General features: G+C 37.3%; 2 gene segments (V, D, J or C); both read left to right on the top strand.

The window, feature by feature from the left end:
• The first annotated feature begins 254 nt into the window (after positions 1 to 254).
• Positions 255 to 914, top strand: LOC114634275. The segment is given in 2 exon segments: positions 255 to 340; positions 580 to 914. Coding segments are annotated over 2 exon segments (384 nt in total).
• Positions 915 to 8242: 7328 nt separating this feature from the next.
• LOC114634274 lies at positions 8243 to 8963 on the top strand. The segment is given in 2 exon segments: positions 8243 to 8366; positions 8551 to 8963. Coding segments are annotated over 2 exon segments (489 nt in total).
• The last annotated feature ends 5303 nt before the right edge of the window (positions 8964 to 14266 follow it).

Genomic DNA, 14266 nt, shown 5'->3' with positions numbered 1-14266 from the left:
TATATATATATATATATATATATATATATATATATATATATATATAGTACTCCCCCACATAATACCACAGAAAAATTACAGGGAAAAGATTTAATAAAATAGACTTGCAGGTTCTAGTAAATTTTCTGCTGACACTATCACCCTATGAGTGAAAGAGGAGCAGGTGCCCTGGAGCAGCAGGGCACACTCTACTGAACTAATTTGCATGTTGAGTCATTATATAACAGCCCAGACTCCTTCAAGGACAGCTGCCAGGAGACTAAGATTCATCTTGTCTTCTAGCTCTCAGAGATGGAGACAGAAACACTCCTGCTATGTGTGCTGCTGCTCTGGGTTCCAGGTGAGGATACAGAGAACTGTTGGGACCAACCTCTATGACCATATTGACTTTTCATGCCTCTTGTCTCTTGATTAAAATTAGGACATTTGTAATTGGTTTTAAGTTTCCTGATTTCCTTTGATTTTCTTGTTTCTCAGAGTCAAACTCAGAATTATTCTTAAAAATTTCAAATGAAAAATTGCTCTGCTGGGAAGGTTTCCATACATATATAACGATGGTCTGAGTGTTTGCCATTCCAGGTTCTGCTTGGGACATTGTGCTGACCCAGTCTCCAGCTTCGTTGGCCCTATCACTAGGGCAACAAGCCACCATCTCCTGCAAGGCCAGCCAGAGTGTGCATGATGATATTTTTGACACTAGTTTAATGCACTGTTACCAACAGAAACCAAGACAGCCACCCAAACTCCTCATCTATGGTGCATCCAACCTAGAATCTGGCATTCCTGCCAGGTTCAGTGGCAGTGGGTCTGGGACAGACTTTACCCTCACCATCAATCCTGTGGAGGCTGATGATGCTGCAACCTATTACTGTCTTCAAAGTAAGGAGGCTCCTCCCACAGTGCTCCAGGGCTGAACAAAAACCTCCAGGGGCTGTAGCTCACTGAGGCTCAGTCTCTCAGTTCTCTCTTTCTCTCTGGCATCTCAACACAGATCTCTAAGCTTGTTTGGAAAAAGATGTCAAATAACAAAACAAGCTTTTATAAACAGATATACATGTGTGTTCTATCCTATGTGCTTTATGTTTTAATCTTATATCAACAAAATTTAGACCTTTAATATTGCTTCTTAATTATTATCACTTAAATTTTTATTAACATATTTATCTTCTGATATTTTCACTTCTCCCCTATCTCCATGATCACATCTCGGCCTATTCCCTCTACCCTCTATATCCACCTTTGACTTTCCTATCTCTTAGGATGTACTGTTTCCTTTCAAAAACAGTTTTGACTTTAAAAAGCATAATGAATAGAAACTACATTACTGAAAAACTTAACAAATGCCATTTACTAGTGTGTGTGTGTGTGTGTGTGTGTGTGTGTGTGTATACCAGAGGAAATTGGCGAAATCTGTTCTTTCTTTCCACCTTCTGGTGGCTAGGAATCAAACTCAGGTCATTAGTCTTTGTTGTATATAGCTTTCCTGGTTCAAGAGTAGTCCTGCTATCATCATGAAGTATTTCCTATTTTTCCAGATTTATTTTATTTTAAATTGTGTTTGGGAGTGTGGTTATGTGGATGAGTGTGTGCTCATAACAGTCACAATTAGAAATCAGATACCATGGAACTGGAGTTACAGTAGGATTTGAGCTAGTTGATGTGGGTTGTGGGAAGCAACCAAGGGTCCTCTATAACAGCAGAAAGCAGTAGGTCCCTTAATCTACCATTTATTAATTATTTACTTTGGTAGATTGAATAATCACTTTTCCAAAAGATTATAGTAGACTTAATGGAAGTTTTGTTATCCACTCTTTAAACTAAAATGAGGTTCACATAGTATAAAATCATCAGTCATAGTCTGTCATATACAGGCTTATAATCTACCTCATTGGTGAAAGTGTAGCCACAATTGCTGTTGATGCCTTAGGATTGCAAACAAGTTGTGGCTTAAAACCATGCAGAAAGCCTATAAGGCTATTGATGAAGCTTAGGTACAGCAGGTGAAGTAAGCATATTAGACATGACAATACCATGGGATGATCACTAGGAATCACAGTAGTAGTGGAGTGAAGTCAACTTGAGCCTAGAGTATTACACAGCATATAGCTGGAGAATTGGCCCAAGTCCTTCGGAAGAACCCAGAATATCACTTTTGGACCCCAGAGACTGGAACAAGAAGCTGTAAAGTTGAAGTTGCCATGGAGATCCCAAAATGTTAAGAGATGAAAGAACTGTGGAATTCCTGCTGAGGAAAACAGGGACCAGCCATATTCTTCAACAAAATATCACAAGAACTTTCTCTAGGCAACATTCTAAATTTCTTCTTTGAAACCTCTTGATACATGCCCACAAAGATTAGACAACTCTCATCACCACCATCTTTTGTGATTCTACTAGTATATCTAACTAAGTCACATTTAAAACATTCAATTACTTTCCAAAGTCCCAAAATCCACATTCCTCCAAACAAAAGTATGATCAGGCCTATAAAGTAATACCCCACTCCTACTACCAATTTCTGTCTTCGTTGGGGTTTCCATTGCTGTGATACAAACCATGACAAATGCAATTCTCATAAAGGAGAATATTTAATTGTGATTGTGTTACAGTTTTAGAGGTTTAATCCATTTTCATTATGGTAGGAAGCATAGCAGTATCTAGGCAGACATGGTGCTAGAGAAGCAAAGATGTCTACATCTTGATCTGAAGGCAGCCAGGAGATGACTCTATTTTCCACATGCAGTTATGAGAAGGATCTTGAAGACCAGTCCTACAGTGATACAGTTCATTCAATGTGTCATGTATTCTGACAATGCCACACCTCCTAATAGTGCCACTTTCCATGGGCCAAACATATTTAAACTAAAACAGAAAACATGCAAAACTTTGGCTCAAGCATTTGTAAATATATTTAAATCTCAGAGTCATTATTCTTGGAACTTGAGGCCAGGAGGTAAAACATAAAGCATATAGTAAACACCCCACTGCAGCCAGTATTAAAGAGTCCTAATACATTAGAGACTCCAGTAACTAGGGGCCATCCATGCAAACATAGAAACCTACAGTTTATGTCACATGTCTTTTTGATTTATCTTTCTCTTCATCTACTAGTAGATTTTAAGGCCTGTTGTGATTTTGTGAGATTGATTTAGACACCCCCTGCCATCTTTTGAAGTCACCTTCTTTCATTATAAGCAAAGAATATTTTAAAAGGAATATCTAATTTAAGGTTTGGCTAAATGCCTCAGTGACAGTGTGAATCCTGGGTAAGAAAACTTTGGGTCAGAAAACTGAATGTTCTTTTTATGCACAACATTATTGTAAGTTACCAAATGGTGATTTTTTTGCAGTTATATATGTACAACTGAATATGGCTCAGAACTTGTATTTAAAATCTTATTTGGTATTTTCATCTATGTATATACTGAGTTTTGAGCATTTAGCCCCTCTTACTTTCTGTTTTCCTTTCCAGTCTTCTTGGTGAATCCTTTTTAATATATCCTATTCTAATTTGCTATTTTTTCTTTTGTGCTCAGAGTTTAATTATGATTGCTTCATGAGTGTTGATTACTTTCTGGAAAATTATTATACCACATATGGGAGTTACCCATTCTAACTCCAGGCACTCATTAGTTACCCACAGACTTTCCAGGAAGCGTAGGATACATGTATGGTGTAGAGTCAAATCTTGTGCAAGTCAATGTTGCTGCAGTTTTCTCATAGGTGCAATAGCCATGTTATGTCCAGAAGACTCTATTTCACAGCACTCCCCACAACATCTGTATGTTATGTTCTTTCTTTCTCTTCTTCCATGATGACCTCTGATCTAGAGGAGGGAGACATCTTCTTTAGGGAAGACCACTCCATAATCAAATATTCTCTACACTTTGACCAATTGTGTACTTTTGCCTTTACCAATATCTACAGCAGAGAGAGGCTTATAGGATGATTGCTAAGAATAGTGTCATTCGATGGGTTTAAATACAAGGCTTTAGAAAGCAGTTTGATGCCATGCTCATTCAAAAAAGAAAAAAAAGAACAAACAATCAAAATAATGATGGTTTCTCCCTTATGTGCTAAAAACTTATTATGCATAGACTCTGGAACCAATTTTTAGTTCCAGGCATTACAATTAACATTATTGTTTTTATTTCAGATATGGATGAGGTAAACATCTTAAAAGATCATCTGGAGCAGAATGATGACAGTCTGTTCATTTTTTGTGTATCAACACAACATTGACTAAAATATATTCTGCAAAATCATGAACTCATTGTGACTTCTATCCCACCAGCTCTCATTGCATGGCTCATTTACCTCACACTGAGAGATTTCACACTGAGACTTCAGGCAGTCTCAGTCCTATATTGGTCTCCATGCAAAGGCTATTTTATCATCTTCCACAATGATGAACATTTGAAGGCCCTATGCATTTCAGACCTCCTACCATTCACAATCACACAATCAAGAAGGCATTCCTATCACATTATTATTGTTGCATCACCAACCAACTGAGTTAATTTTAATCTTCTTTTCTATCACTTGGTATTTTTGTCTGACAATAGTACTATCGACTCTCTCATGTATATAAGGAGTTTTGAATTCATTGAAGAATGATAAGAATCAATGTTAGGAAGGGGAAATTAAGTTGTTAACTTCATTTAGATGATAGCCTATGTTGATGTTAATAAAATTCTATATAAGAAAAGACAGAAATATATATATATATATATTTCTAGATGGTGTCTAACTGTGCTTTGAATAGCATAAACTATTTATCATGAGTTGCTGGCAAACTTGTTTCTCTTGCATCAGCCTCGCAAACACTCAGATTATATGCACTGATCACTAATCAGGGCAGAGGTATGATTATTAAAAACAAGATATGTGGCAAGTTAAGAACAATAATAGTATTGGAGAAATAGCTTAGGATGAGGAGTATTAATGCCATCTGAAGCAGTTCTCACCACATGCCTTACTATCACCAGCCATTATGCTAATGAAATATCATTAGGTTGGAAGTAATTATAATTTACACACACTCACACATATTTATATAGCGAAACTCTAGATATACTTTTGATGTGTACACACCATAAAACACACTCTGACAGAGCTTGGAACTAATAATATTTCTAGAAGTTAGCTCTAGAAGAAGCTATGAACTGTAGATTTCTGCAAGGGTGTTGGGGCTACTGGAGAAGAATTGAGAGGTTGTTGAACTGAAATGCCTCTCTAGCTATATCTACAGCACAGAGGTTCACCATCAGCTACAAGTTCAATGATATCTACACATAGTTCTCACTATGTGTAGCTATTCAGCCTGATGCTAACAAAAGCAGAAATAGGTTAATCATTTGTTCATCTGTATATATCACAGGAATCTTGACTATTCCAGAGACAGTGGATCTTGAACAGTTACTCTTACCACTATGTATATTCAGACTGAAAATATGAGAATTTAATACTGTGAACAGTGTTTGTAGTCTCCTCCTGTGACTCAGCCTGTAATACACACACAATTTAGAGTTCAGCCTGTCAGCCTGAATCAGCTACTTTTCTGAATCAGCAACTTTTCTCCCTCTACACGGTCTGCTATCCAAATACTCCCCTTTTTGTCTGAAAATCAGTGAGCCTTGCCTTAGTCAACTAGACTTGGGAGCCCAGGAGAGATTTCATGGGATAATATGTCCTTTAATCTTTGAGTGAAATTTAAACAATTATTTTTTCACTACTTTTGCCTATCTTGAAAGCACGATTTTAACTGTGACTTGACATGCAATGTTCTCATTTTTATGTCTATGTTCATTTGCAGAAAGTTTGGAAATAGTTTAAGAATGTTCATTTCATATTATGCATTCATTTTCTTCAAATAGACAATCTTTAAATTCCAATAGTGACATCATTTTTCTTTATTGAATTTTAAACATTAATGATAAAAAAATTACAGAAGTATAGAATTCATTTGTGTCTGAGTCCTTTTGTAAAATAACAGGTACTTAGAGTAATCATGATGTGTTATGTTATGTAAAAGTACTCTCAAGTTATGTAGGAACTTTTACATCAAATTTTTGGTTGACACTAAATAAGTAAACAATGAAACTGAAGCACATTCATCTTTTTAAATCCCACAGTTTTCATTTAATTCCGATATGGACAGAACACACAAAAGCAGCAGCAGAGCCTCAGAGGCTGTTTACCTACCAACTCTGTTCCTTATTTCTTGATCTTGCTGGAAAAATTAACTGTATTGACATATACACATTACACATAGTCTTTAGTTTCATAAAAGCATCTCCCTTCAACATTATTATATATAAACTATATTTATACCCTGCCATGATTAGTTTTTAATGTCAAATTTGCACAAGGTAGAGTCATCTGAATAGGAATAACCTCAATAAAAAAATGCCTCCATAAAACTAGGCTGTGAGCAAGCTTTTAGGGTATTTTCTTATGTACTGACTTAGGACTCAGCCTATTGTGGGTGGGGCTATCAGTCTTGGATCTGAGTTCTATAGCAAATAGAACTGAGAAAGGTGCAAGGGTGAGGAACAAGTAAGCAGTATTTCTCCATTGCTTCTGGCCAGCTCTTGCCTCTGGTTCTCTGTCATATTTGAGTTCTTGCTCCAACTGTCCTCAGTGATGGACTGCTATGTGTACTGCTACACCTGGAAGTATAAGGAGAATTAATTGTTCCATCCTTTAAATAGATTATGGTCATGATGTTTCATCATAACAATAGTAACCCTAACTAAGACACATCCCTTACCCTCTCTTTCCCTTTGTTCCATGTTTTGTTTCCCCACTAGTTTTCTTCCCTTTCCTAGTTTACTTCTACACAACCAACACAATTGTGATTGTATTTATATAATTCAGTTTAAAAATCTAAGATTTATAAATGAGAGAGTACATGTATAGTTTTGTTTCTAAGCCATTGGTCCACCCTGCCTCTTCCTCATGGGTCACACATGTCACTCTGAGCTCTCCTCATATGCTCTCAAATGTGGAGACCCAGAAACATCACTCCTTGCTAAAGATGTATGATTTTGTGTTGAGAGATACTATCGTTCAGGCCTCCAACTCATATTCATGAGTAAATTTAATATTTATAAAGGGAAAATTCAAGACTCCATGTAAACAAAATGGTGATTAATGCTTTATATGTATTCTTTAAAAACAAACTGATCAACTGGTTTTGGAGTAGATGGATTCAGTAAGGTATGACAATGACAGTATTATAGAACTCATACCATTGTTCATGCTCTGTGTATATCTTTCTACAGTTATAATATCCCCTGATTCCTTTCTTTTACTTACTTTTCTATTGTTGTGATAAATAACATGAACTTATAAAGAAAGGATTCCGTTGGCATCTCCGAAGGTTAGACTGTATGAAAATGGAAAGAAGGCATCAGGTAGAAAACTTGGTAGCTGGAACAGAAGCTCAGGGCTTACTTCTCAAACTGTATGTATGTATGTATGTATGTATGTATGTATGTACATATGTACGTAAGTAGGTGTACTTTGTGTGTGCTTAACTGAAATTATAGATGGGTAAGAATCATCATAGAATGCTTGGAGTGAGTCAAATCTGAGTGTTTTTACAAGAGAAGTAATTGATCTTAACCACTGAGCTGACTCTCTACCCCAAAACACTTTCTTTTTTCTTTCTTTCTTTCTTTCTTTCTTTCTTTCTTTCTTTCTTTCTTCCTTCCTCCCTCCCTTTCTTCCTTCCTTCCTTTCTTCCTTTCTGTCTTCCTTATTCCTTCCTTCCTTTCTTCCTTTTAAAAAACTATTTATCCTTTTTATACTCCACTCATTTTCTCCTCTCCACATTTTCCCTTACCTCCCCAATCCCAAATTTCCTCTCCTCTTCTCCATCCTCTACCTTCTTTCATCCTTTTTGCCTTCCTTTCTGCTTTTCTTTTTACTTTTTTCTTTCAAACTTCTCTCTCACATATTTATTTTTCCTCATGATTGAATCAAAGTAGTTCTTGTATTATTTCTGAAAATCTCACCTGTTATAAATTGCTTTGAGTTTAATGGAAGCCTGTCATAAGAGAATCTAGTGTTCTAAGTTGGTTTTTGAGCTTCTGTGTTGACTTTTTCCCCAGTGATTGCTTACTGTGTTTGGTGGTATTTCTGGCTACTGATTTAACCAGGATACTCTCACAACCCTTTGTCCAGTTAATTTACTTTCTTATTTGATGACTATTTCACATAGGTCCCTAGATGCCAGTCCAGCTGCCCATGATTTATAAACCAGGCCTTTGCAGTGAGATCTGAAATGCATCTGACAAGCATGGGCGTCAAGATGGAATCACAGACTCAGATCTTCTTATTTTTTCTGTTCTATTTGTATGGTAAGATGTTTAAAAGTATTAAAATATCTTAAAAGTAATTCATTTTTGGAGAATTAGCTATTTCCTATTGAGAGCCAGTAGTATTTAGATAATGCAATTACAAAAGTCATTTTGGATTCCAACAATCGTATCAGGAAATCTCTGTGTGTATATATGCATATTCATTATTTATTTCTGATTACAGGTGCCAATGGAGACATTGTGATGACCCAGTCTCCTAACTCCATGTCCACATCAGTAGGAGACAAGGCCACCACGAGCTGCAAGGCCAGTGAGAATGTACTTAGTTATGTAGCATGGTATCAACAGAAACCAGGGCAGTATCCTAAAATGCTTATATACAGGGCATCGAACCGGTACACTGGGGTCCCTGATCACTTCACAGGCAATGGATCTGGGACAGATTTTACTTTCACCATCAACAGTGTGCAGGCTCAAGACCTAGTAGATCATTACTGTCAGGAATACTACAGAAATCCTCCCACAGTGCTACAGCCTCCTACACAAACCTCCTTTAGGTTCTCATCAGCTACCTGCACCACACAGCCTTTGACATGCATACTTCTCTTCTGCCTGAGAACTGCTATGCTTGTCTAACTGATGAAAAATATGGCTGTAAATTTGTGAACAAATGACCATTTTGATCCTTAGAATTGCAAAGTCTTTATGGCAAAAGGAAATAAAGATATTTGTGTTTGCTTTATTTTAATTTCTTATGCACAAATTCTGTTTGAATGATAAACTGATCATTTTATATTCTAGAGAGGAAAATTCCAATGGGCTAAATCAACAGCCTGTCAGCCTATATTCCTACTGGAGGATACAAAAGAGAATTTGGCTTCTGCTTTTCTCAGCTGTGAGAAGTCTCCCTTACTTTTGAACCCTGGCAATTTCCCTCCAGTTCTCTTTTGGGCAAAATTTCTTTATTTGCATATGTATATTGATTTCCATAAAAGTATATAAAAATTATATGGTACATTTTGACAGTCTTCATCCCCTCTGTTTCTCCTTTCTGACACACTTTTTCCCTACAACTAATGTCCTCCAACCTGTACTCTTCCACCTATGTACATGTGATATACACAAGTGCCCACTCGCATTCATACACATATGCCCATTCACATCTATATACACATACACATGCATACACAGAATTTTGTGAATCTATAAAATATAGGTTGCAAATATCAGAGAAATTATGACTTTTAACATTTTAACCAATATAACCGATCTATGTTTCCTAATCCTATTTCACCTGCCTCTGCTGTCTTCTCATCTACTTTCCAAATGTGGGGACTGTGATATCTCATTCTCTACTACACTACACTAATGGTAAACAAGATTTGGTATCATCAGAATTAAGTTTGTTTTTCTGTCTTATAATAATTGAAATGGCTTCTGGTTTCTATTCTGTGCCTGCAGCTGATCCTGTGCCACAGGGCCCAGAATTGATCCTGTGCCACAGTGCTCCATACCTTAATACAGTGGGGAGAGTGCTGGTCTGACAGGAGTGCTGCCACAGGTAATACCACCACTTCTGCTCAAATTCCTGTCCCAAGTGGGACCAATACAGAGTCATCAGGACACAGGAACCAAGGAACAGCAGGGAAAATGATCCCCCAGGTTTCTGCCTGCACCTGGGAGTTAACCCTATGCCGCAGCTCACTGTACCCAAATTTATCCCAGAGAGAACTGGTCTCCCAGGAGTACTAACACAAAAGTTAGCAGGAGGGAGAAGGCACAGTTAGAGACAGCAAGAGCAGCTAACACCAGAGGTATTCATATGGTGAGAGGCAAAGGCAAAACCATAAGCAACCGAAACCAAGGCTACTTGGCATCATTGGAACCCAGATCTCCCACCACAGGGATACCTGGATACCCCAGCATACCAGAAAGGCAAGACTCTGATTAAAAGTCACATCTTATGATGATAATAGAGGACTTTAAGAAGGACATAAATAATTCCCTTAAAGAAATACAGGAGAACACAGGTAAACAGGTAGAAGCCTTTAAAAAGGAACAACAAAAATCCCTTAAAGAATTACAGGAAAACACCACCAAACAGGTGAAGGAATTGAACAAAACCATCCAGGATATAAAGTTGGAAGTAGAATCAATAAAGAAATCACAAAAGGAGACAACCCTGCATAGGCACAGGCGTGGGTTCTTGATTCTTGTTGGGCTGTTGTGATTCCCATGGCTCCAAAGAGACTGGAGCATTGGATTCTTTATAGAGTCCACTCTGCACACTGTGGGGGGAGTTCTCACTCAATGTGAAGCTCCACTGGGGCACAGAACTGTTGGATTGTGGATCCCCAGGCCAGGAGGTGGCCGGGGGCTGACTGGTCTCAAGCCCTTGTGCTCTCAGACTCTGCTGAGAGGCCGTGGAAGGACTGAGATTGGGAGCATTTGGGCGCATGACCAGCTGACCCACAGCCGAGAGAAATGGGAGGGGGAGAAGAAAGAGGCCCCTGAAATGTCCCGCTGCAAATAAAATAAATAAAAGCAGTCCTATCAGAATTACACTAGACTTCTCACTAGAGACTAGGAAAGCTATAAGATACTGAGTAGATGTCATACAGACCCTAAGAGAATACAAATGCCAGCCCAGGCTAATATATTCTGGAAAACTCTGAATTACCATAGATGGAGAAACCACAATATTCTATGACAAAACCAAATTTATACAGTATCTTTCTGCAAATTCAGCCCTACAAAGGATAATAGATAGAAAACTCCAAAACACCTGGGCAACCACACCCTAGAAAAGACAAGAAAGTAATCTTATTTCAGCAGACCTAAAAGATAATAGCGACACATACATAATTCTACCTCTAACAATAAAAATAACAGGAAGCAACACTCATTATTCCTTAATATCTCTTGACATCAATATACTCAATTCCCCAATAAAAAGACATAGACTAGCAGACTGAATACATAAAAAGGATCCAGCATTTTGCTGCATACAGTAAACATACCACAGTGTCAAAGACAGACACTACCTCAGAGTAAAGGGCTAGAAAACAATGTTCCAAGCAAACGGTCCCAAGAAACAAGCTGGAGTAGACATTCTAATACTTAACAAAATCAACTGTCAACCAAAATTTATCAAAAAGAATAAGGAAGGACACTTCATACTTGTCAAAGGAAAAATTTACCAAGAAATATTCCCAATTCTGAACATCTACACTCCAAATGCAAGGGCACTCACATTCATAAAAGAAACTTAACTAAAGCTCAAAGCACACCTTACACCTTACACAATAATAGTGGGAGACTTCAGCATCCCACTCTCATCAGTAGATAGAGCATAAAAACAGAAACTAAACAGAGACACAGTAAAACTAACAGAAATGATGGTCTTAACAGATGTCTATAGAACATTTCATCCTAAAACAAAAGAATATAATTTCTTCGGAGTTCCTCATGGTATCTTCTGCAAAACTGATCATATAATTGGTCACAAAACAGAGCTTGTGTGTTCTTTCTCCCACAAATGCAATATTCATGCTTCATTCTATGGGATGGCTAAGAAAAACTCCATTTTGTACAAGGTACCAACTCTAATTTTTTAAAAGAAAAGTCTCTAGCAATTCTTAATCCTTGTCTTCTTCCAAGCATTGTGAGACTCTTAATGAATGATGATCTGTTGAAAGAAAGAGATTACATACTCTTTTAAAAAAGAATCCAACAAGATGACATTTCAGTTCTTAAGATCTTGACTCCAAACACCATGGACTTCATGTCTGTATAAGAAACACTAATACAACTTAAATCACATATTGACCCTCACACTCAAAGTTGGATACACAGACACAGTAAAACTATAGAAGTGATGGGCCAAGTGGTCTTAACAGATGTCTATAGAACATTTCATCCTAAAACAAAAGAATATAACTTCACTCTTACAATAGGCAGGTCATTCTATTAATTTTGTTTAGCAAAATTTAAACAAAGAAATACTTGAGCTAATAGATATCTACAATACATTTTACTATAACACAAAAGAGTATATCATCTTCTCTACACATCATGGTACTTTAACAAAATTGGTCACATACTCTGACAGAAATCAAGTCTCAAAAGACACAAGAAAATTGAAATAACTCCCTGCATCCTTTCAGACTGCTATGGAGTCAATCTAAATGTTAACACCAACAGAAACAACAGAAAGCTTACAAATTCATGCAAACTCAACAGCTCCTGACTGAGTGGAGAATGTGTCAAAAGAGAAAAATTAAAAACTGTTTAGGATTCAATGAAAACCAATACACAGCATACCCAAACTTATGGGACACATTGAAACAGTGCTAAGCAGAAATTTCATACCATTAGGTGTCTACATTAAAAAGTTAGAAAGATCTTATACTAGCAACTTAACAGCAAGGTAAGATCACCAGAACAAAAATAAGTAAGCACACCCAAGAGAAATAGAGAGTACAAAATGAGCAAACTGAGAGATAAAATCAATCAAACAGAAACAATGAACTATAGAAAGTCAATGAAAAAAAGCTGGTTTTTTTTTTTTTTGAAAATTAACAAGAAAGGCAAACCTAAAGTGGAAACTTCTCTGGTTCTTTGGATAATCAGCTGTGTTGGATAACATTTTGCTGGGAAATACATGTGAAGGAATTTTTCCCAAAGTGGATATAGGTGAAAGGATGTTTCTCTAAGGCAGACTCATGAAGGAATGTTTGACTAAAGCAGACACAGGTGAAAGGTTGTTCTGTGAAAGCAAGTCCATGAAAAGATGTATGATGAAAGATTCTCCTCTAATGACACTCATGTATTGGTCTGCCTTATATGGCATAGTTGAGTCCCATTTGCTAAGACTCCATAGAGAGAAACACACCGAAACCTTCTAATGGTGTTACTGCTTCTTGCTTCTTCTGTGGACTTGGAATGATTGGCAGAGAGATGTCCACTGATATACACATGGACTTTTGCTAAGTCAGACTCACATGCTGAGGCAAGATATGTGGTGAGGTAAGACTCATGGAGGACATTTGATGTTTGGAGGGAGTAAAAATAGGACTCAACTGATTGTGAGAGGGGCTTACAGGTAGAGCTAGCTCTGCAACACTTCTTGGTTTCAAGTCTTTGATAACCTTTGGTTCATTGAGAGAGGCATGGTGGAGAACTTCTCCTAGTGTCCCTGCTGAACTGAATCCCTCCTTCTCAGTTGTGCAGATTTTTCTGAGACCTGACTGTTTCTGCTAGTTTGTGCCACTACTGCTACTATCCCAATATTACTGAACTGGACTGCTGGTACATTTATGAAGTGTTTGTGAGTGCATTGGGCTGATGATCCTGAGTTTTTAACTGAACTGATTTCCTGACAAAGCAGATATGATTTACTCTAAAGAACAATTTCTAAACAGGTCCACTTCCCACTTATCCTTTCTTTTCTACTACTACTTCTGGGTGGTAGGCTAGAAGGCAGGCTAAAATATTTAAGAACCATCATTAAAAGTAGGATAAGAAAAATGAAAACTTATAGCTGGTGCCCAATGTGTCTCAGTCTCAATAGGTAATCTGCTTCTAATGTAGAGGAAAAGGTAGATTAGGAGACATTAGCAATGTTGCTTATGGAGTTTGCAAAATGGCACCTACTGCCACTGGATGGTATCCTGCCTTCTCTCAAAGGGGATTTTGGTTTTGCTTCATAGTTTTAATGTATACTATTTTTAAAAAATTTAAGCAGATACCCAACAAATCTCTTCTGTTAGAGAAGAGTGAAGGCAGTGAAGAGTGAATTTTCTAGGCATTTAGAGAGTTTACAAATCAAGTTCTTGGAAAACAAAAAGGGCCAGGGGAGGAGAAAAAGTTCAGACTTGCTTAGTGAGACCAGGAATGTACCAAATGATGAAAGCATGAATTAAACTAGGCTGGAAGGT

This window comes from Grammomys surdaster, unplaced genomic scaffold, assembly GCF_004785775.1.
Source record: "Grammomys surdaster isolate TR1022 unplaced genomic scaffold, NIH_TR_1.0 931, whole genome shotgun sequence".
In the NCBI taxonomy this organism is placed as follows: domain Eukaryota; kingdom Metazoa; phylum Chordata; class Mammalia; order Rodentia; family Muridae; genus Grammomys; species Grammomys surdaster.
Note: the sequence above shows the minus strand (reverse complement) of the source record. Positions and strands in the feature narration are given on the sequence as shown.